Here is a 25,964-nt window from a genome sequence, read left to right as displayed (position 1 = left end):
TATTCTATGGAATGAAAAACTAAAGTGCACTACAGCAGATGAAACTAGAATATGAGAAGGAACTGGCAAGGAGGAGCTAATTCCAGCTCCTGTCACAGTCAACTTTCAGTCAGCTGAAAGCAGACTATAACAGAAGATGAAACCAAGTTATTGAAGGACTGATGATACTTGATTCAAGAACGGAAGGAAGGGAGTGAACAAGAAAATGGAGGTTTGTAAATTGTATGTCTGAAATAATACAGTAAGGCATACAATATTTGTCCACACATTTTTCAGTTCATACCAAAATGTAGTAACAAGACAAGCTAGCAGTAGTTGCTAATCTTTCCATTAAGTGACTAATGGCAAGATTAGCAACTTCTTCTTCTGATGCTAAACAACAGAAGAACCTCATGGGATACAACTCTGTGTCTGAATATTACTATGTGTTTAAATGAATGTGTGGAATTGTTTAGGAATTGTTTAGCACTGTTCACTTTTTGTTAAACAGTGCAAACTGGTAAAGTCCCAAGAGAATAAAGGAAAGATAAGAGAAAATGATGAAACAGTGATATCAAATTATTATATACTTTAAAATTATAACTGGTAAGGTCTAAAATTAAAAAATAAATTAAGAATATAAAAAAACCATGGAGAAATTACTTTATAAGGCAGGCTACTTGCTCATATCTTATAATAAAATGAAAGGCAGTGAATAAGGGAAATATGTATGCACTGTGATGTTTCTTGAATTTTTAAAGCCATTCAGTAAACACCACAATGGAATGATGGTTGATGGGGGATTGATAATACATTGATTTGTTGAATATAAAAGTGAACAAATGACTAATAGATATAAATAGATCTTACTAATAACTTATCAGCTTTGCTAAGAAGTTATTAGGAAGATCTGTGAAGCCACATTCATATATTTCATTTAAATAGCAAAACATCATTATAACAAACTCATTCATTCAAATTACTAAAAAAAACTTGTCCAAAGTCCCATAGGTGCATTAAGGGAAAACTAGGAAATATAACAAACTATTCCTGGTCCTACAAGTTCTTTGCAGTGAAAGTTGACTGTGCAACATACACTAGTGGCCAAAATTGTGGAAACCTTTTGGAAAAAGTGTATTTCTGAGTTTAATGGCTCATAACACCACTTTTTTTTTTTTGGAGTAATACCATAAAATTATATATCAATGGAAAGATAATTTAATCAAGAATGTAATGTAATAACTTTTATGAAGGATTTTTTATTAGAACAGCAGTTATAAAGAAGAAAAGTGAAACACATACATACATACACACACACACACACACACACACACACACACACATAGAAAAAATGAGATATACAAATATTCTCACAATGTGAGTTAATACTTAGTTGGGTAACCTTTAGCATTAATTACGGCCTTACAACACCTTCCCATGGAGTGAACCAAGTTTTTTAGTTCTGCAGCTGTTATAATGTGAAACCAAGATTGAATTATTGCTTCAATTAATTATGTTTTATTGGTGGGTTGCTTCTGACTAACACGTTTCTTTAGTCAGCTCCATAGATTTTCAATTGGGTTAAGATCTAGGCTATTCCCAGGCCTTTCCAGCAGTGGAATATGATTATCTTGAAACCACATTTTGCACATGGCAGCAACATGACATGGAGCTGAATCCTGTTGAAATATAAATGCTTCATTATCTTGGAAAAGATCACATGCAGAAGGTTTCAGTTTGGGCTCAGGTATTTCATTTATGTATTTTTGGGCATTTATATTCCCATTAATCACGCAAATTCTGTCCACACCTTTTGATGTCATACAACCCGAGATCATAACATTAAGTGGGTGTTTCACGGTAGGTGTAATGCAATCAGGATGCAAATCTTCTCCTTACGTATTTTATGCTATCACTACCAAACAGGGAGATTTTGATCTCATCACTCCAAATAATACTGTCCCATTGTTCCGCTGTCCGGTTAACATGGGTTTTAGCCCAGTTTAATCTTTTCAACCTTTGTTTGAGAGATAAAAATGGCTTTTTTCATGGAATTCTAGCATTTAGACCAAATTCCTGCAGTCTGCGCTGAACAGTCCTTGCACTCAACTTCACATTGTATTTCTAAATTTTTGATGCAGTATAAGGAGACTCAGTCACTACAAAACTAGACTGGTAAAGGCAAGAAAAGGTGCACAACCAGTCTAGTTTTGTAGTGACTAAGTCTCCTTATACCGCTTCAAAATTTAGAAATGCCAGCCATCGCTTTCTGGGTGACCAGTCAACTCTTTGCGCCATTTTGTTAATTTTATTACGTTTTACAAGCTCATTAAATGAAAGAACACACAAAAAAAAAAAAACCCAACTTGATTGCAATCACATAACACACTGACAAATGTCCTCCTCTCAGCTCCAATACATGACATCAATAGCTGAATCCTATTGTGACCTTATTGGCTCATTGCTAAAACAAGATGACACCTGACTGGCTCTCTAAACACTCATGCTCATTGGCTACATTCAAATGAAGGAATGCTACTTCATATGAACCTAAGCAAGTTGTGCTTCTTTTTTCTAGTTATTTGGCTATAACTTTTCACAGAATACAGATAATTGAACAAATTTGTTGCATTACATTCTTGATTAAATTATCTTTCCATTGATATATAATTTTATGGTATTACACCAAAAAAAAGTGGTGTTATGAGACATCAAACCTCAAAAATACACTTTTTCCAAAAGGTTTCCACAATTTTGGCCACTAGTGTACAACAGAGATTTCTCATAATACCGTAAGAAGTAAATGGGGGGGTGGGATTCTTTTAACAAGAGGCTACTAAAATTATGTACATGTTAAGTAAGCAAGTGAATGAAAAGTCTATATTTTTTTAATGACAAAGGATAGGTCAGTAGAATGTACAGCTAAAGACAGCTGTGGATGCATTGTTGTTTAATAAATTAAACATCGATATATCCAAGACTGTTGATAAATGAATATAAACCAAAATAAATAAAAGGAGTCAGGCAGTACAGAAGTAAAGCTTTAAAGTGACTGAAGTTAATGTTTATTTTACTGTGTTAAAAATTCTTTAGATTGGATAACAGTGAAGATTTTTATTTAGGAAAACTAAATATCTGAAATATCAAAACAACTACAATGAAGTAGTAAATACATACTTCTATCACACTGCTCTATAATCCTCAGACAATATTCCTTAATAGTGTGGCTTAATTCGGTTGACACCACATCAGCAGGATGGGATGAATGAGTTTTGTTCACTGTTTCACTGCATGGTAAATTACCACATGCACAAAGTAGCCATGTTCGTAACATGGAAAACACCTGTACATTCAACATCTGTTCTGGTGCACATTGGTGAGCTATAAGATAAAAGTTCATTAATACAAAATATACTGTAAGTGATATACACAACGTGGCAAAAATTAATAAAGATTTAATACACATGTTGACAAGTAATAAGATTAAATTTAAATAAATATGAATCAGAAAATTATTTTCCACTCGTCTTCCTCAAAATAATCATCAAGGCACCGAATACACTTGTTACAGCATTCATAGAAGCTTTGGAAAAACTCATTTGCTGTGCAAGTATTTAGTTCTTGTTGTCACACTCTTCAATACTATCAAACTGGCAGCATCCATTCAATCTTATCTTCAGTTTAGGAACTAGAAAAAAAGTTTGCTGGAGCAAAATCAGGGGGGAGTAATGAGGATGGGTGAGCATTGCAACCTGTTTGTGAATCATAAATGTCTGTACGTTCATTGAAGTGTGATGATCATATTGTCAGGCAACAGGTGCCAACCAGGACTATTCAAAATCCAGCTCACAAGCATTAGTTCAATATCTAAGTTGTAATCACTGGCAACAGTCTGCAAATCTTGTAATCACTATTCTGGATTGTGCCAGAAGTACTAACTCTTGCTGCTAGTAAAACTAAATTCACTATAAACTGGTTTGAACAAAATCTTTTCAAGACATTTTTTAATTGAAAAATTGAATTTTTGCTTATCACACAAATAATAGAGAACAAAGTGAAAATTTATTTTCTTAAGAAAATTTAATTTCTTTTAATTTTAAAAGAAATTAAATTTTAATTTTCTTAAAAAATTTTAAGAAACGAAAATTTATTTTCTTTCCATGGTAATTACAGATGTTATCAATTCTTTATTCACATTTAACTCACTAACATTCTCTGGATTACCAGCTAGTAAATTGCACACTTGTCCCAGTTTGTGACTAGAGATTTTCTGTCATCCATTTTTAAGATCATCTGCTATACAACTCTATCCCTTTTAAAATACTTGAATTATTGAAAAAAATTTATGAAACTGAATTTAATATATATATATAAATAGATATATATATGATATAATGGATTTACTTAGCTTTATTTGAAGTAGATTAAATGACTGAAAGCCAAGGGAGTTTTTTTTTTTTTTTTGTTGTTGTTGGGCCCATGCATGAGTGGTCAATTGATCAACCGATAGTATGTTAGTACCATATATGGGTAGTGGGTTGGGAAAGGAGAAACTTATTTGCATTTGATTTAAAAGCCTGTATATTGTATTCCTTGGGAAATACATCAGGGGAAGACTGTTTTACATACAGCAGTAGCAGGGATGAAGGAGGAAAAGAAACTTGTTTTGTTGGTTTCAAGGTGTACTGTGAAAGGATGTTGGGCTGCAGCTGTATGTGTTCCAATGGGCTTAGTACTGAGTGGGGAGATTATTGATGCTATTTCAGATGAACATTTGCCATGGAAATATTTATAGAATAAACAAATTTCAGAGACCAAACGTTTGTGTGAAAGTGAGAGGAATGAGTTGGTAAGAGATGGGTCATTTATCAATCTAACTACTCTCCTCTGTATTGAGTCAAGCATTTTGAAGGAGCTTTTAGGAGTCCCCACTCCAAATGTGAGAGCAGTATTCGATAGTTGGGCAGATTTTTAATTTGTATAAGGTTAACAGATGTTTAGAGGTGAAGTAACGTATTGAGTGAACGAGAAATCCTAGTTTTTTTGGAAGCTGAGGATGCAATGGTTGTAATGTGTTTATGCCAGGAGAGGCCTGATCATAGCATAATTCCAAGAAGAGAAATCTCATCCTGTCTGGAGTGTTATCAAAAATAATACTGGGGAAAATAGTTCTTTTTTTTTTTTTTTGAGAAATAAGACAGAACTAGGTTTTACTAGCATTGAAGTTGACAATGTTATCTGAGCCCCATTGGAGGATGGTTTGGAGGTCAGAGTTGAGGGCAGTGGTGGTTGATGTTCTGTAGGTTGAAGTGAGTTGTGTAGAGTAAGGTTTGTCAAATGAAACGGAGGAGTGCAATGTGCTGTCATCTGCAAAACTGTGTATTAGGTTAGAGGTCAACTGAAGTAGGTTGTTGATATACAGAAGGAAGAGGGTTGGTGAGAGAGCAGAACTTTGTGGAACCCCAGCATTAGTTGGGTGGTGAGAGGATAGGGAACCATCTACCATCACATATAGTGTGCATCCAGACAGAAAGCTTGCAATCCAACTGCAGAAATCCTGAGACAGTGCAAATGATAGGAGTTTGCTTAGTAAGTCTTTGTATCAGACCCAATCAAAAGTTTTAGCGACATCAAGTGCAATCACTTGAGATTTGCCAAATTTCTCTATGGCATTTGTCCAGAGATGGGTGATAGATGAGAATAGATTGGCAGCAGTGAAATCTGTACTGGTGATCGCTTAATAGCTGGGTGCTTTCAAGATAGTGTAGGAGTTGAGAATTGATGGTTTTCTCCATCACTTTAGATAGAACTAAAGTGAATGTGATAGGGCAATAGTTAGATGGCAGTGATTTGTCGCCCTTCTTAGGAAGGTTGAATATAGGCCAATTTTCAGGGTTTGGAATAGATACCAGTGGAGTAAGAGTATGTACAGGTGGCATAGGATAGGAGTCAGTTCTACTGCACAGACCTTCAGGACAAGTGGAGGAATGCCATCAGGGCCAGGAGACTTTTTTTTTTGTGTCTAACTAGACAATAGGTTTCTGATCTCTTTCTGGAAAAAAGGATATAGGGGACATTGTATGTTAGGCAGTTGGAATGATTGGGGGACATTTGCCATTATCAGTTATGTGTACATTGGAGGCAAAGTGTGAAGCCAGGAGATTAGCTTTTTCTGTGGGTGATGATGCAATAGAGCCATCTGGGTATGATAGGGATGGGAATAGTGTAGGGCAAAAGTTACAACCAAATGCTTTGGAAAGAAACCAAAAGGTACGGCTGCCATTTGGTCAGGCTGCAAGTTTCTTGCTTTTTGCCTGTTCAAATTCTGTTTTGGAAGCATTGGTAGTTTTCTTGCATCTACTTTGGGCTTCAGTATAAACATTGAAGGAGGATGGAGTTCTTGATTTGAGCCAGATGTAGTATGCTTGATTTTTCATTTATTTTATGCTTGATTTGTACAGCCCTGGCACATCTTTTGGAGAACCAGGGTTTAGTTAGGGGATGGCAGTTCAGAGGAATGTATGTTTCCATGCCAGTGAGGATTACTTTGATGATATGTTAGGTGCATATGTCAATATAAAACAGAGATAAAAACAGAAATACGATTTTTTTTATTATTTAATTACAACTATTTTCATCTTCACAAGACTTCAGTGCATTACATGAAAAGAGAAATACAAAAAAAATTGCAAAAGAAAAGTTATAAATTAAATTGCCAACATATTACTGACAAAGACATTCTGGATTGTTGGGCATATACATGCAGTCATAGCCTTGTGAACCCCAAAGTTCGATAACAGCGCAGTGACAATCAGAGAGATTACAGCTGAGGTTAGTATTAGGATGTAATGGATTGAGAACGATTTTCTTAGATTCCACAATTCTTCTCTCAAGTTAATCATTGCATCTAAAGATGTTCTCTGATTTGTTCCACATGACTGGATGAGTGATAAAATTTTGACCATTAGGGTCAGCAGAATCATCATCATAGAATTCCTGATATATATGATTGATATATATATATATATATCGTATCCTGTATACCCTCAAGGGGTGTACAGGATATGATAGTATTACATGAAAAATTTACATCATTACTAACTTCCTATCTACAATTTTCCTAAAAATCAGTAAATGTCAAGACTCCAATATTATCAAGTCTCATATTTCTGTCTTCTAAGGTACTTTTTACTGTATCAATCCACCTATATCTTGGTCTCCATCTGGGTCTTTTTTCCTGCCAACCTGGCAGAAAACACTTTTTTGCTAATCCTTCCTCTCCCATATTCTGTTTAAGTGATACCACCTGAGATTAGATCTGCTAATCTCAGGTGGTATCACTTTCCTTAAAATTAGGAAAGAACTTGATGTTAACAACATCAAGTTCTTTCCTAATTATCCTCGTTTTTAATATGATATTGATGCCATCTGTTCATGCCCCTAATCTTCCTCAGGACTCTCATATCTGCAGTCTTTAGTCTTTGGTCAAGTGTTTTAGTTCTAACCCAGTGATCAGATCCATAAGTTAAAATTGGTTTAAACACTGTCTTGTATACAGATAATTTAGTGTTTTTGGCTAATTTCTCTTATTCCATATAAATTTAATCAGCTGACTTCCTACCATACCAGCTTTGTTGATTCTGTTGTCTATTTCCATATTTAACTTACCATCTTCACTAAAAATCGTGCCTAAGTAGCTGAAATGTTTCACTTGTTCTATAAATTCTCCATTCACAATGCAGTTGATATTTGCAAATGTTTCTGCTGATTTTCATTGTCTTTGTCTTTTTAATGCTGATGTTCATAAGATGTCTATTACAATAGTTATCCAATTTAGTCATGGAATCTTGCAGACTTGTATTGGAATTATTTAGAAGTATAGCATCATCTGCATAAAGCAAAGAGCTGAGATTAACAACTCCAATTTTGATATCAGGTTTAATACCACTTTCCTTCATAGTGTGATTCATATAGATAATGAATAAGAGAGGGGATAATGTATATCCTAGCCTGACATCAGATTTAACATTAAACCATCTTCCTGTACCTTCAATCATAACTGCTGACTTACAACTCAAATAATGACTAAGTATTGCTTGATATAATGCATATAACTGTAGCATTTGGAATAGCTTCTCTTTTGGCACCTTGTTATATGCCTTTTCCAGATCTACAAGAGTTAAATACAGATCTTTGTTATATTCCCATGATTTCTCAACTATCTGTCGTAAAGTGAAAATCTGATCCTGACAGCCTCTAATTGGCCTGAATCCAGCTTGTTCTTCACCAAACTTCTCTTCTACAATCTGTCTCAACTGTTTCTCGAATATATCTTACCAAGTACACTCAGTAATGAAATGCCTCTGTAATTCTCACATTCCATTTTATTTCCCTTTTTATGTATGGGTACTATGAGAGCTCTACTCCAATCAACTGGAATTCGTCCCTCTGTCCAAGCCTTCTGAACTATGCTAATTTAATGCCTTTCCGCATTTCAGGCTTTTGATGGCTTTTTCTACTTCAAGTATGGATATGTATTCCTGACTGAATGTCTGGTCAGTGCTTCAGACATAAGAAGCCCCAGAGATGAATCAGACAGATAACATGAAGCTAATGTCTCAAACAAGGCGTCTAAAGGTACCAAGCCTCCTGGACCACTTACACCAACTATGATGAATTCAAAACTTAAAAAGCTCCATGCTGGCTCAATCATCACCCGGAATAACAAGGATCGCATTGCTTATTTGGGTGGAGGGCAAGCTTCGAAAAATAAGCTACAGTCCCCTAAACAACACTCTCTCAAGATATGTTCCCTAAACATAGAAGGACTATCTAAATCCAAAGCCGAACTCATTGGTAAAATAGCCAAAGACAAAGCAATTGATGTCTTGGCTCTCCAGGAAACCCATGTGCCTGACACAGCTCTCAATAGGCTAAAGATCCCAGGCCTAATTCTCATACCTTATAACTGCCATCCCAAGCATGACCTGGCAACCTACATCCAGCCTGGCCTCAAGGACATAACCCAATGTGCACCTGATATAGAATACTCCATGGGTATTAAAGTTCAAAATACCACCATCTACAATGTGTACAAACCACCATCGCAATCCTGGCCTGATCAGATGGACCGGCCACCACCTCATCCTGCTATCTATGTTGGTGACTTCAACTCTCATCACACCATGTCGGGCTATTCCTCTAACAACTGGGATGGTAATAATCTAGTTAACTGGATGGATACATACAACCTGTATTTGATTTACGATACCAAGCAGGAGGGCACTCTCCACTCAGCCAAATGGAACAGAACCTACGCCCCAGATCTACGCATAGTCACTAAAGACTCTGAAGACCACCCTCTGCCAACAACCAGAACCATATTCAACAGATTCCCTAATAGATAGCATTGTCCTACATTAATAGAAACAGGCACATCAATTCCAGTCATCGGTGGAACACCAATTGTTAGATGGAACCTTCATAGGTCCAACTGGAATGCATTTCAGAAACTAATCAAGCAAACTATTAGAGCAATTCCACCCACTCCTAATTGCTATCCTAGATTTTTTAAACTAATCAAAACTTCAGCCAAAGCCTCTATTCCTAGAGGCTACAGAAAACAATATATTCCATTCTGGAGTAGAGAAAAAGAAGAACTTTTAACCAAATACGAGGAAACAGAAGACCTAAATGTTGTTACGGAGCTCATAGCAACCTTGGATAAAAACAGAAAAGAAAGATGGATCTCAACCATCCATGAACTCGATTTCACCACATCTAGCCAGAAAAGCTGGTCACTTCTAAGAAAATTAGGTGGAGCAGAACCAACATCACACAAAGCAACAGAGATAACTCCTGATCAAATGGCTAATCATTTATTGAAAACCTCCAAGATACATCCCAGCTCAATCAGGAAAATTGCTGTACAATCTTCCATGAGACAAATCCTGAAGACAGGACCCAAGCTTCCTGAACTTGTACACCCAGTATCTCAGGAAGAGGTACAGATAGCCTTAAAACTAACCGGCAAGGCTGCAGGAGTAAACAGTATCTTTCCTGAGTTTTTAAAACATCTTGGTCAACATGGCCAAACATGGCTGGCCGCCCTTTTCTCAGAAATTATAATGACTGGTAAACTACCAAATCTGTGGCAGGAAGTCGAAATAATTGCAGTGCCTAAACCAGGGAAAGATCCAAATGATGTGAAAAATCTACGACCTATCTCCTGGCTTTGCTCCACCTTTAAGCTCTTTGAAAGAATTTCACCACTCATCGAAAGAGCACTCCTGATTGAACAAGATGGCTTCAGGCCAGGAAGAAGCTGCTGTGACCAGGTCCTGGCCTTGACAACACAGATTGAAGCAGGCTTCCAGAAGAAATTTAAATCTGGAGCCACTTTCATTGACCTAACATCAGCTTATGACATAGTCTAGATCAGGGGCCTCTTCCTAAAGCTAGGAAATATTATAAGGTGCAAAAAAACTTTCCAGCTTTTTGAATCCATTCTCTCCAACAGAAAGATCCGGGTCCATATTGGCGGAAAAAGAGCAGGCCCAGATTCCTTCACAACGGTCTTCCTCAGGGGCCTATGTTATCCCCTTTACTTTTTAACATCTATGTGTACGACTTACCACACACCAGCTCAAGCAAGTATATGTACGCTGATGACCTAGCGATCCTACATCAATCTACCTCCTTTGTCAACCTGGAATCAACCTTGAACACAGACCTGAAAATCCTGGAAGAGTACTACAAGCAGTGGTACTTGAAGCCAAATCCAACAAAAACTGTCCACAGTATTTCACCTGAACAATGCAGAGGTGAACCGACACCTCAACCTTTCTTTCTATGGAAAAATGGTAGAGCACAAGCCCCACTCAAAATATCTTGCAGTGAGCCGAGACAGAATCCTAACCTATCAAAGACACATTACCAAACTGTCCAACAAAATTAAAACGAGAAACAATATCATTTCAAGGCTCGCTGGAACAACCTGGGGTTGTGGTGCAGAAGTCCTAAGATCGTCTGCACTAGCCCTCGCATTCTCTGCAGCAGAATATTGTACACCCGTCTGGGAAAGAAGTGATCATACTAACATTATAGACACTCAGATAAACTCTACTATGCGCACAGTTAGTGGGAGAGTAAGAAGTATCCCTCTCGCCTGGCTGCCTGTCCTATCTAACATTGCTTCACCAAACATACGGAGAAGATAAGCCTCGTTTAAAGAATTTAATAAAGCAATGAGCAACCCACTCCTGCTCCTGCACCAGACTCTTATAAATCCACCTGGTCTTTGCCTAAAATCTAGAAAGCCTCTCTGGGCCATGGGCGAACTCTCTTCAGCTACCCTGCCATCAACACCTGACGTGGAGAGAATACTGGTCCAACAATCTACCAACAAACAGCTTCCTGGTAGAAGATCCTTGTGCTCTGCAGCTTTGTTTTGCTCTTCCTATTGCAGCTTGGTCATCAATCAACAGGATGAGAACAAACCAGGGCAGATGTGGCTACCTACTACATAAATGGGAGGGGCTGTGTGACCACCCTTATTGTGATTGTTCTCCCGTGGCTCAGACGATTACTCATATTGTGAATTGGTGCCTTGAACCCAAGGCGCCAATTTCACGGTGGTGGCCTAGAGGACATTCACAAGGTGACGGATGAGGCCTTGGATTGGCTTTCCAGTCTGGACATTGACCTGTAGTTGGTATGGTGGTGGCAGTAGTTATGGAGGAAATAGAAGATTCAAGGTCCCGTTCACCACGAAGACGTTATTCTCATAGCCACTCTCATAATCATTGCCGAAGTATCAGCAGAACTCCTCTTTGTGCTAGAAGATGATGATGCAAAGTGAAATGGGTTTTCTCTAATGGATCAAGTTTTCACAATAGTCACAACTGCTCTCTAATAAAACCTTGGATACAGCTACATTTCTGTTGTGATGCATTGAGAGAACATGCAGTCTTGTCATATTTGGTGCAGTAGGATGATAATTTTCCCTGACGTCATTATAACACATTACTTTTGCTTTCTTTTTTTTTCTTTTTTTTTTAAAAAGGAAGACTTGGAATGCAGTTCATGCCTTTTATGTAATGAACTTTTACATGTTAAGATTTTCATCATTTGTTTCTGAAGATTGTGATTGTACATTTCACTTGACAGTTTCACAAAGCCATATGTGTAAATAAATAACTGCTTAAATTAAGGGGATATTAAATCCCACATAGTTTTAAAACCGAATAAGAAACTCAAAGATTGGAATCAGAGAGTTTCTTGCCGAATATAGTAAACTATAACGTATCGGCGATACTAGCGTTAGCCAATGCAAGTGATCCTAGTACGTAGTACAATACCAGGGCAGCTCGTTGCAGAAGTGGAGGAAGTTCAGATCGCTATTCTAGTCTAGAGGAAGTTCAGATTGCTATTCTATAGTTTAGTATTAGGTCTAGCTACTCACTGATGAAGCCTCAAAAAAGGCTGAAACCGGTCTGGGTAGTGACCTCCCTCCATAATGTAATAACAGCATACGTTTCCTAGGAAATGTGTTTTTACATTATGGAAAATACCTAAGAATAGCGATCTGAACTTCCTCCACTTCTGCAACGAGCTGCCCTGGTATTGTACTACGTACTAGGATCACTTGCATTGGCTAACGCTAGTGTCGCCGATACTTTATAGTTTACTATATTCGGCAAGAAACTCTCTGATTCCAATCTTTGAGTTTCTTATTCGGTTTTAAAACTATGTGGGATTTAATATCCCCTTAATTTAAGTAATGTTTTCATTGCCGAAATGAAGCTTATTAGCTCTTTATACTTAACTTAATGGTTGCACCTGTTTGGAAAACTCGTTCGCAGAGTACATAAGTTCTTTTCGCTATACACTTTGGTATTAGGTCTAGCTACTCACTGATGAAGCCTCAAAAAAGGCTGAAACCGGTCTGGGTAGTGACCTTCCTCCATAATGTAATAACAGCATACATTTCCTAGGAAATGTGTTTTTACATTATGGAAAATACCTAGAATAGCGATCTGAACTTCCTCCACTTCTGCAACGAACTGCCCTGGTATTGTACTACGATCACTTGCATTGGCTAACGCTAGTGTCGCCGATACTTTATAGTTTACTATATTCGGCAAGAAACTCTCTGATTCCAATCTTTGAGTTTCTTATTCGGTTTTAAAACTATGTGGGATTTAATATCCCCTTAATTTAAGTAATGTTTTCATTGCCGAAATGAAGCTTATTAGCTCTTTATACTTAACTTAATGGTTGCACCTGTTTGGAAAACTCGTTCGCAGAGTACATAAGTTCTTTTCGCTATACACTTTGGTATTAGGTCTAGCTACTCACTGATGAAGCCTCAAAAAAGGCTGAAACCGGTCTGGGTAGTGACCTTCCTCCATAATGTAATAACAGCATACATTTCCTAGGAAATATGTTTTTACATTATGGAAAATACCTAGAATAGCGATCTGAACTTCCTCCACTTCTGCAACGAACTGCCCTGGTATTGTACTACGATCACTTGCATTGGCTAACGCTAGTGTCGCCGATACTTTATAGTTTACTATATTCGGCAAGAAACTCTCTGATTCCAATCTTTGAGTTTCTTATTCGGTTTTAAAACTATGTGGGATTTAATATCCCCTTAATTTAAGTAATGTTTTCATTGCCGAAATGAAGCTTATTAGCTCTTTATACTTAAGTAAATAACTGCTTGTTTCATTTAGCAGTTTTTCAAAGTAATTACTCTATACTTCAAGGATATCTTTTTCTCCTGTTTTCATGTCACCCTTTACAGCACTCTTTCCTCCATTTCTGAGCTTCTTCAACAACCTCGAGAATATCTTGCTAATTTCTAGATATTTATTTTCTATGTTCTTGCCAAAGTCCTCCAATAACTTTTGTTTAGTTAGTTTTACACACTGTTTAGCTTTCTTACATTTGTCTTTGTATTCCCTAAGAGTACAAGCTGACTTATTTGCCAGGAACTTTTCATATGCTTTCTTCTTTTCATTCACTGTCTCTTTAACTTCATGTGTCCACCATGGAGTTCTGATTTTTCTATCCTTGCACACAACCTCAACACATGCCTCTCTGGCTGAATCAATCAGCATTTTCTTCAGGGTTTGCCAGTGAATCTCCAAAGTTTGGTTCCTGCTCTCAAACACTTTCATTTTTTCTTGAATAATATTTGTGTGTTTTAGTCTACAGTTCACATCTGAGAGCTGCTCAACTTTTATTTCCTTTAAAACTTTCTTACATGTTCTTCTTTTCAATATGAAATTCAATTTTATCCTGCTCAAGACTAAATGATCACTTCCCATTTCAAATCCTCTGTACACTCTGGTGTCCTGCACCAGGGAGAAAACATCACTATCAACAATAACATAGTCAATGAGACTTTTCTTATTCCTTGCTTCTTCTCTCCATGTGAATTTGTGCACATTTTTATGTTGGAACATGGTGTTAGTAATAACCAGTCCATGTCCTGAGCAGAAATCCAACAGATATTTGCCATCATTATTAGCTTTGCTCTTTTCTCCAAATTTTCCCAAAATATTTTTGTATGTCTGACAATCATTTCCTACTCTGCTATTTAGATCCTCAACAAGGATCAACTTTTCCCTTTTCATTGTGTCAGTTGCTTTAGAGAAAGCAACTGACACAACCTCAAAAAATTCCTCCACTTTTACCTTAGTAGAACCTTCAGGTAGATACCTAACAGGGTGCACCATGAGAAGGTGAGGATTGGACATTAGGTCAGAAGCCCTGGTTGGTTCTCCGCATTCCTTTGAAGGCTATGTGGAGGTCTCCTGTCAGTTATATAGCTTTGACCCTTAAGCACCTCGGGTCAGCAGAATTAAGGACATAATTAGACAGTCCAATGGCTCTAGTTCTGTCATATGTTCTTCCAGATGTAATTCAATAATTTTTAAGTCTGACCAAAATACAGCATGATGCAGTTGCACTAAAGACATCAAATGCCAAGATATTTTAAGCTGTTATGTTTTTGTAAATTGACAAGCTGAAAAGCACTCCGTATATATAAACGTTCCAGCCTAGCATTACTACGCAAGCGAATCGCCTCTACTCGTGCCGCCCTTGCAGTAACGAACGCAGCCATTGGCTCCTTACATTCAGAGCTCTCCCCCGTTCTTAACCCTGAACTTTGGTCGATTCTCTCTGACATTTTGGAAACTTCCGCACAGAGAGAATTTCAAAACATAAAAAACAAACACGTCAAGAAATACAGCAACCTGGTTAAAGACAAACCACAACCACAAATTCAACTGCTCCAGACAGTAATAAACCTCTCTTCCAAAAGGCTCAACGAGGATGCTGTCAGCGCCCTTTGCCTCGGCCATAATTTTGCCGTCGCCCTGAAAGAAGTGCCGGTGCTTGATGTAATGGTTAACGTCGAACAGGGGATCGGTCGCTTACCGTCGGAGGTAGCCAACAACATCAGACTCGACGTAGCCAACATCCTCGCTCACTCTTCGCCTTCAAAAAGTAACTTATCTTATGCCCAACGCATGGCTCTCCAGAGACTAGCAAAGAAAAAAGTATCGTCATCACCAGAGCGGATAAGGGTAATGCCACAGTTGTTCTTAATACCAGCGAATACAATCGTAAAATGAACATTATCCTCCGCGGTCGCGCTACCTACATCCCGCTAGAACACGACCCCACAAAAACACAAGTTAAGAAATTAAAAATCTTACTTAAAAAAGTAACCTCCTGGCCCCCTGACGTCATGAAAAAACTTAAACCTTTCCGTTCCCGTCCCCCCTGAATATACGGTTTACCAAAAATCGACAAACCCAATTCCCCACTCAGACCTATAGTAGATGCCACCAATGCACCTTGTTACAGACTGTCTAAACAGCTGGCCAACTCTCTGTCCCCCCTCACCGGAAATACAGCTTCCTATATAAAAAACTCGACCCACTTTAAAGCCCTCACAGAAAATTTAACCTTGAACAATACAGACATATTAGTAAGCTTTGATATCTCCTCTTTGTTTACCAATATTCCCCTAACTGACACTTTATCTCTCTTAGAAAACGTTTTCCCCTCTGACATCTTAGATCTCTTTTCCTTTGCCATCAACTCTGGGTATTTCTCTTGGAATAACAAAATCTACAAGCAGATAGAAGGAACCGCCATGGGTTCCCCCCCTCTCACCCCCCCCCTTGCCAATTTCTATATGGAAGATTTCGAAAAACGAGCCATAGACTCAGCCCCACTCAAACCTTCTATCTGGTTAAGATATGTAGATGATGTGTTCTCCATTTGGCCTCATGGCCCAGACACGTTAGACTCCTTCCTCGGACATCTCAATAGCCTACATCCAAGAATCCAGTTTACTATGGAAAAGGAAAAGAACAATTGTTTACCCTTCCTAGACACCTTCGTCACACACCTGCCTAATGATACACTTGCGTTCACTGTATACAGAAAACCCACACACACAGGCAGATACATTCACAAACTCTCCCACCACCACCCCTCACAACAATATGGCATCGTTAAAACCCTTACCAAGAGAGCCCACAATCTTTGTTCCAGTGGCACCGCCCTCACTACTGAACTTAACCACATACACAGAACTTTCCTCTCCAATGGCTACAGCGAACACAGTATCAAAAAAATAATCAATTCCTCCCCCATTCCCCGTCCCTCTCGTCAACAAGATTTTAAAAATGCCATCACCATACCCTACATCCGAGGCACTTCGGAAAAAATAGCCAAGATACTAAAAAAGTATAACCTACACACAGCATATAAGCCCTACCGCAAACCTGCTATCCTTATCCATTCTAGGAAAGATCAGCTCCCTCCTCTCTCTCTGCCTGGAGTTTACAAAGTACCATGTTCCTGTAAGCTTGCATACTTTGGACAGACAGGCAGATCAGCATCCATCCGCCTGGAGGAACACAAGTCGTACATCGTTAAACACAACTATGGCCATTCAGGCTTGGCTGACCATGTTTTGGACACCACCCACAGAGTATCATGGAAGAAAACCACCATGCTCCACCACAGCAAATTCAAGAAAGAGAGACTTTTCTTAGAAGCAGCAGCAGCTCTCAGAAACCAACCAAATCTTAACAAATACGGTTGCATTAAGCTTCCGAAGATTTGGGAAACACTCATCACCAGAGGTCCCACCTTACATTCCAGGCCACCTACTACCGCCCTTAGAGGGCGCTCCACCTAGATAGGACTTTAGTGTCACCCACGTGGTTGGGCTTAGTATTGTAAGTTTTTGTGTGCATGTTACATTAATTGTTTTTGTAATCCCCGTAGATGTCCTAGTGACTAGGACGAAATATAGGAAGTATTAAATTCTAATTTAATTCTTTTTGAGTGTTGTAAAAAATCCATTAAACCTCCAACATAATGTCCTCACAGCACTTAAGCCTCTACACAAGAATCCTAATTTATAATGTTTTCCAACTTTATACAAAATTTGATATTGATCCATTGTTTTATTCATTGGTTTCTTCTAACATTAGACATCATGCACAGAGAATGTTCACCATTAGACAATATAAACAGAATGCTCATGCAAAAAAAAAAAACCTTAAGGGCAACTTGTTAGGAATTGAGAACCTGCCAAGGCGACATCTTTCATGCTTCTATTATGTAAATTTCATTTCCCTCCATAGCAACATTTATATTAATTTTTTTTAATTTGGTCCCATTATATTTCAGATTAAAAAGTCGAGAAATGTGAACAATGCTGTTCTTTCAAAACACATATAATTGGACAATGAAGTAGTACTAGCAAAACTTCTTGATTAGAAAGCAGCTTCAGGTAGAGTTATGTGGGCAACCTTCAAAATGGGAAATTAGACAATGAAACATTTGTGTCTATGATCCGACAGAAGGTTCTTCTAAGAAAGAAATTTTTTTCGAGTCATTAGAGCAGGCAGCTGATAGTAAGAAAATGGAAAAAGTGGTCCTTGTTGAAGACCTAAACAGCAGAGTAGGAAATGAATTCCAATAAGCATATAGAATAGAAACATTTTGGTAAAATTGGGAGAAAAGGGCAAAGCTAATAATAACAGTAAGTATCTGCTGTATTTCTGCTCAGGATAAGGACTAATTATTGCTAACATGTTATAACATAAAGATGAGCACAAGTTCACATGGAGAAAAGATGGAAGAAATAAGAAAAGCCTCATTGACTATGTAATTATTAATATGATAGCTTCATGCTGGTTCAGGATACCAGAGTATAGAGAGCATTTGAAATTAGAAGTCATCCCTTAGTTTTTAAGGAGGATAAAACATAGCACACTGGAGCTATGAATGAGGTAAAAAAAGTTTTAAAAAGAATTAAAGTTGAGCAGCTTTTAAAGGTAAAAGTGTAGACTGAACTATACAAACATTATTGAAGAAAAAAATAAAACAGCTGAAAAACAAGAACCAAACCTTAGATTCTTAGTGGCAAACGCTGAAGAAGCCATTAACTGATTCAGATAGGGAGGTATGTGGTGAAGTTGTCTGCAAGGATAGAAAAATAAGAACATCTTGGTGAACAGAAGAAGTTAAAGAAGCAGTTACCGAAAAGAAGAAAGTATACTGAAAGTTCCTAACAAATAGTGTAAGTCAGCAGATACCTTAAAAGAATACACCGAAAATTGTAAGAGAGCTAAGTAGGTGTAAAAGTAGTTAAACAGAAGTCATGGGAAGACTTTGATAAGAATATTATTATTATTAATGCTGGCACCTCCATGCAGTCCTAAGACTGATCATGGGCGGACCAAACATCTATCAATCTATCATATATCAATACAATATCATATCTCTCCTTGAAACCATTAACAGACAAAGCACTCACAATTGACTCAGACAACCTATTCCATTCACTCAACATTCTCCAAGTGAAATATCTAGTCCAGATGCCCTTGATAACCACACTCTTGTTCAACTTTCAGGAAGGATCTCTTGTTCTGCACCCCCCCCCTCAATCATACTCCCTTTTTTTTTCACCTATCAATCAACTTACACAATCCACAAACTCAATCTATCCTCATAGGGAACATTCCACAACCAGTCACCATCTTGGTCACTTGCCTCTGGATCCTCTATGGCACTTCCTCATCCCCAAGAAATCCAATTGACCACACCTGAGCACAATAATCCAGATGTGGTTGTATCAAGGCTTTATAAAGAAGAATGATAACTCCCTTATCTCTGCCTGTTAGTGTATTCTTCAATAACCAAGCAATCCTGCGAGCTACCCTGGCTACTTTAGCAATATGCCTTCTAAACTTCAACTCTCTATCTACTACTGCCAAATCCCTGGCTTCATCAATTTCCTGGGATAAAGCTCCTTCAATGTGATACAGATTGTAATCTTTGTATCCCAAAGTGCATAACTTTACACTTTTCCACGTTAATTTGACATCATGTTTTGCCAATACTGTCAGCTTATTTAAATCATCCTGAAACTCTCTACATCACCTTGATTAACTATTATTCTATCAAATTTTGCATCATTAGCAAACAACTGTATATCTTCATTCAAATTATTTTCTATATCATTTATGTACAAATGAAACAGCAGTGGTCCAAGCACAGAGCCCTGCGGCACAGGACTCTGTGCTTATTCTGGTCCATATACTATTTTTTTGGTATCTGTTCATTAGGCCACCCATTTATCGATATCACCAGTTAAGAGGAATGCAAACAGGAGTACATATCAATATAGAAATTAAATATCAGGAAGGTAGCAAAATGTTCTGGAAGCTATTGAAAAAGCTTAGAAATGGAGGAAAGAGTACTGTAAATGTCATCAAAGATAATAAAAGTAACATGTCTTAAATTAATTTTAAGTAATCTTTAAGTAATTACTGCATGTTCGCAGTAATTACTTAAAGACTGTTAAATGAAACCAACAGTGACAGAACAGTAGTAGTAGTAGTAGTAGAAAATTTTCAAGAAGAATGCAAAAGGAGTACATATCAATATTTGAGGTAGAAAAGGCATCAAAAACTTGAAATGTGGAAAGGCAGCCAGAGTAGATAATATTCAACAAGAAATGCTGAAAAATTCTGAAATGCTAAAAAAACAAGAATGTGAGAATTACAGAAGAATTTCTCTACTAAGTATTCCAGGCAAGATTTATGCATGCATACTTGAAAGGAAGTTGAAAAAAAATTGTGGAAGAGAAACCTGGAGAAGAACAAGCTGGGTTCAGGTTAAATTGAAGTTGTCAAGATCACACTTTCACTTTATAACAAATGGTTGAGAAATGGCAATATAACAAGGATCTGTCTAGATGACCAGAAGGACAACCCACAGTTAATGAAATGTGGAAAAGTTACAGTAAGATCAGATCTGGAAGAGCTGTTGAGAAAAGATTGAGGACACTGGGATAGTGACACGGACCATATAACAAGTAGAACTTCAGCTCTTGTGAGCTATTGAACAAACTGTCACTGAGAGCAAATAGTTCAGCTCTCCTTCAGTACAGTCTGTGAAGCTGGAGAAGAGAAGCCAGTCTGCACAGTGGATGCAGACTGGCAAAATCACTAAAGAAGACCATTTTACTGCCAGGGCAATCAGTTTGCATGTGAACAATCCCCCATCACCACCTCCAGAGACAAACAGTCAGACATGTCACTAAAGTCATCAGAGCCAGGAAATGGCAGAGGCAGCAAATAAAAGCAAACAAAGTGAGTAAAAAGTGAGTTTCAGGTCCAACAACTTCTGGCAAGGGACACCAGACCCAACAAATATGAAAGTCCCATCCTTTCGACAAAAGGAACCATGTAATATGCAATGAGGAAAGTTAAGGTGAGCAGCTGACACAAAGAACACCAGCTGTGGTCCAGTGATAAACAACACATTGGACCTACAATTCTGCAAGTGGAAGTGCACATCATTGACATTAGAACTGATATCCCAAATGCTGCAAAATCGATCCGGGGGGGTCTTTTTCACTATGTGGAACTCTAACAATATTTTGTTGGATCTTCCTGGGAAACCTTTTTGGGATTTTTTTGCAATTTTTTGGAAAATCTTTGATGCTCTTTGAGATTATTTTGTGGTCCTTATGAGAGATCACCTTTTAACCACAGTAACTCTGGAATCATTTGTGATTTCCATCATGGTTATGAGCATAATGAGAAAACCCACAGAGCAGGAATAAAAGACCACAAAGCATGGGTAAAAGACCACACAGTCACTCCAGCACAGAGAACGTCCAGACAGACTTTAATCTAAGCTGTTTCCTACAAGCTGAAAAGCTCAGACCCCCCCCCCCCATCCCAAGCACAAAGCAAGCAGCAGAATCGTTTGCCAATTGATTGGAAAGCCTCCTAAAGTGTTATCAACAGGCTTGGTCCGTGTTCCATGTATTACCTGGCAGTCTGGACAGTGACTCTTCCCATAATGCATAGCAATTCTGTCCAAAAAAACTGAACTTTTCAAAAATAGAAGAAACTAGTGGTGCCACCTGTTGTATCTTTTTGTTGTCGAAAGCGGCAACCCTCATTAGTGTTGTGTCAACTGTTTATGACATTTGTTTATTTAATTCGTTTCGGTGAAACGAATTAAACCTGGTTTAATTCGTTTCACCGAAACGCATCAAATGTTTCAAAAAGCATACGGTGATGAATGCTTATCCAATACTAAAGTTTACGAGTGGTTTAAGTGATTTCGAAGTGGTTGTGAGACACTTGAGGACGAAGAAAAGCCGGATATCCAAAAACTGGAATGAGAGAAGTTAACATCCAAAAAGTGTGTGATTTCATCAAAGAAAACCTGAAATTGTCCTGACCGAAGATGAATTGGAACTGAGATTGATTGAAGATGAATTGGGGATTCCAAAATCAACTGTGCACAACATTTTGACTAAGAATTTGAGCCTTCATAAATTGAATTTGTGATTTGTTCCCAACAAGTTGACCGACGACCAAAAAATGTATCAAATTGAACACTGCAAGGACCTCATTAAAGCCGTTCATAAGGACTCAAGCTTCCTTGAAACGATCGTTAGGTGACGGAACTGGTGTTTTGAATATGAGTCTGAAACAAAGCGCCAGAGTGCTGAGTGGAGGCCACCAGAAGAGAGGCATCCAAAAAAAAGTCACTTGGAGAAGTCAAAAGTAAAGACAATGCTGATTTGTTTCTACAATTCCAAGGGCATTATCCACAAAGAATTCGTTCCGCCTGGCCAAACAGTCAATGGTGAGTTTCATCTCAAAGTTTTGAAGCTATTGATAGTGAGAATTCATCGTGTACAGCATGAATATCGTGATGCAGGCAGCTGGTCACTTTTGCACGATAATGCACCATCTTATCGTTCGAACATTGTGAGACAGTTTTTGGGCAAAAACCAAGTTTGTGTGTTGAATTTGAGCCTTCATAAATTTGACTCGCTGTATTCACCTGATTTAGCACCCTGTGACTTCTTTCTCTTCCCCCGACTTCATTTGCCAATGAAAGGAAAGCGATACGACACCATTGAAAATGTTCAAGTGGCACTAACCACCACCTTCAACAGTATCCCAAAAACTGATATAAAAAACTCATTTAACAAATTAATTGACCATGCCAAATGCTGTATCAAAGTTGAAGGAGAGTATATTGATTGAAATAAATGATTTGAATAATTAATACTGGCCGTGTTTTATTTTCTATCAAAAGTTTGGTTTCTTTTTGGACAGATGATGTACAAAAAGAAACAAGAAAGGAACAGTGCTCTGCATTATGAGAACAGTCACTATCCAGACTGCCAGATCTACAAAACAGATCCTTGTTATATTCTCATGATTCTCTGACTATTTGTTCTGAAAGTAAAAATCTGATCCTGACAACACTATATGCCTCCTAGATTACTCTTCCCCAAGTTTTCTACAATTTTTCACATTTTTCACATTTCCACAATTTTTTAACCACTCCTCAAATCTTCCTCTCCTTTTTTAGCCTCTTTCCATCCACTGCTGGATATAGGCTTCCCACCTATCTTCCCTTAACTTTCCATTTCTGCTTGTTTTGGCCAACATCCACCATCTCATATCAAATTTTTGTAGATCATCCCTCTATCTTGTTCTCTGACAACCTTTTCTTCTCTTGGTATCCACTCAGTGCTAATTTTGTCTATCTTTTGTCTGGCAGTCTACTAATGTGACCAGCCCATCTCTACTTACATGGTTTACAATATCTTCTACTCCAGTCACTTCTCTGATTTTATCCCTTTATGTTATACAGAGCATCCATCTCTCCAAGACGTTTTGGGCCACACACAACTTGTCTTCCTGTTTTTTTAGTTGTTGCCATAGGTAGACACTGGAATAATGCATATATTAAAGAGCTTTCTTTTTAAGCATATAGGTTAAATCTCCTAAGAAGTAATCTTTATACAACCAAACTGCTCTGTCTCCTTGTGTGATTCTTCTACTTATTTCTTTATCTTGTTTTTCCTTAAAACTAACTAACTGACAAAGGTAAATATAGTCCTCCACAATTTCAATATGATTATCTGTTAATTTTAGTTCTGTATGATCTGAATTTGTCATCAGTTTGGTTTTAGTTAGATTAATTTTAAAATCCAGCCACGATGAGTGAAAACTTGGCATGCTGGTCCCAAGCACAGGACTAGCAACCCAGTTTCAGAAAAAAATGTTTTGCTATGCAAACTGAAACCTTCCAAAATGTAATACCGATGAAGAAAATAGAATATGAACTGTCATATGAGGCACCTCTGTGAAAGCCCTTCTGGGGAAGCAGAGGTATGGAAGAAAGTGACAGACACCTTATCAAAACACAAACTTAGAACAGGGATGTAGGAAGTATGGGAAAACATACCAAGTTTTGAGAGTTCAGAAAAATACAGATTAGAAATAATGGAATTAAGTGAAATGAGATGAATAAGAACTGTAAAAATCAAATTAAACTCTGATCACTACTTAATCTACTCTGGGAACCAAAATATGAATAACCACACAAAGGGAGTTGCACTAATGATGACAAAGAAAGCTCATGTGCATTTATGGAGTGGAACCCAATAACGGAAAGAATACTAAACGTTAGATTTAAAGCTGGCAAGCAAACATTACAATAACTGCTAAATATGCACTGTGATCCAGGAAGAAAAGGATAATTTCTATAACATGCTACAGAGAAGTATAGAAACAACAAATAAAAAGATATGCAACTTATAATTGGAGACTTTAAGGTCAGAAATTATAATACTAATAAAAAAACTGTTATGGAAAAATGTGCAGAAGGAGAAATAATTGAAAATCGAGAGTTACTTAGAGACTTTTGTATGTTCAACCAGCTTGTAATAGGAGGGAGTCTCTTCCAACATAAAAAAATACATAAGTCGACATGGATAGCCATATAGGAAGACAAAGAACCAAACAGACCATATACTTCATCATCATCATCATCATCATCAAATTCCTGCCATGTACCCTCAAGGGGTGTACAGGATATGACAGTACTACATGAAAAAATTACATCATTACTAACTTCCTATCTACAATATTCCTCCAAATCAGTCTGTTACTTGTCAAGACTCCAACATTATCAGATCTTATATTTCTATCGTCTAAGGCACTTTGTACCGTATCAATCCACCTATATCTTGGTCTTCCTCTGGGTCGTTTTCCTGCCAACCTGGCAGAGAACACTTGTTTTGCTAATCTTTCCTCTCCCATTCTATTTAAGTGACCATACCATCTGAGATTAGCTCTGCTAACGCATTCCTGGATGCTGACAATGTCAAGTTCTTTCCTAATATCCTCATTTTTAATATGATATTGCCATTGATGCCATCTGTTCACGCCTCTAATCTTTCTCAGGACTCTCATATCTGCGGTCTCTAGTCTTTGGTCAAGTGTTTTACTTCTGACACAGCTCTCAGATCCATAAGTTAAAATTGGTTTGAACACAGTTTTGTATACAGCTAATTTAGTGTTCCGACTAATTTCTTTCTTATTCCATATGAATTTATTCAATTGACTTCCCACGATACCAGCTTTGCTGATTCTGTTGTCTATTTCTATATTTAGTTTACCATCTTCAGTAAAAATTGTGCCCAAGTAGCTAAAATGTTTTACTTGTTCCACAGGTTCTCCATTCACAACACAGTTGACATTTTCAATGATTCTGCCTATTTTCATTGTCTTTGTCTTTTTATTGCTAACCTTCATACCATATCTATTACAACAGCTATTCAATTTAGTCAGAGAATCTTGCAGACTTGTAGCGGATTTATTTAGAAGTATAACATCATCCGCAAAAAGCAAAGAGCTGACATTAACATCTCCAATTTTGATATCAGGTTTAATACCACATTCCTTCATAATGTGATCCATATAGATAATGAATAACAGAGGGGATAATGTACATCCTTGTCTCACACCAGATTTAACATTAAACCATCTTCCTGTACTTCCTTCAATTCTAACTGCTGACTCACAACTCAAATACAGACTAAGTATTGCTTGATATAATGCCCCATTGACACCATATAACTGCAGCGTATTGAATAGCTTCTCTCTTGGCACCTTGTCATATGCCTTTTCCAAATCAACAAAACTTAAATACAGATCTTTGTTATATTCCCATGCTTTCTCGACTATTTGTCGTAAAGTGAAGATCTGATCCTGACAGCCTCTATTTGGCCTGAATCCAGCTTGTTCTTCACCAAGCTTTTCTTCCACAATTCTTCTCAACCGTTTCTCAAGTATACTTGTATAGATCTTGCCAGGAACACTCAGTAGGGAAATACCTCTGTAATTCTCACATTCAGTTTTATTTCCCTTTTTATATATGGGTACTATGAGAGCTCTACTCCAATCATCGGGAATTCGTCCCTCTGTCCAGGCTTTCTGAACTATGCAGTGCAGCCACTGTAAGACTCTTATACCACCATACTTCAGCATTTCTGGTCGAATATCATCTACTCCTGCTGCCTTTCCACATTTCAAGCCTTTGATGGCTTT

General features: G+C 37.6%; 1 protein-coding gene across 2 annotated transcripts in view; it reads right to left on the bottom strand.

Annotated features, from left to right (window-relative positions):
• LOC150105134 (AP-5 complex subunit zeta-1-like) overlaps positions 1-25,964 on the bottom strand; it is a 220,029-nt gene that overhangs the window by 143,618 nt on the left and 50,447 nt on the right. For both annotated transcript variants that reach the window (XM_090396170.1, XM_090396169.1), the window contains exon 6: positions 3,157-3,360. In XM_090396170.1, the coding sequence (XP_090252296.1) occupies positions 3,157-3,360 (204 nt within the window). The remainder of the gene's footprint in view (positions 1-3,156; positions 3,361-25,964) is intronic.

This window comes from Typopeltis vanoorti, chromosome 7, assembly GCF_054136105.1.
Source record: "Typopeltis vanoorti isolate ZY-2024b chromosome 7, IOZ_Tvanoo_1.0, whole genome shotgun sequence".
Lineage (NCBI taxonomy): Eukaryota > Metazoa > Arthropoda > Arachnida > Uropygi > Thelyphonidae > Typopeltis > Typopeltis vanoorti.
The sequence above is the reverse complement of the archived record's forward strand: the minus strand, read 5'-3'. Positions and strand labels throughout refer to the sequence as shown.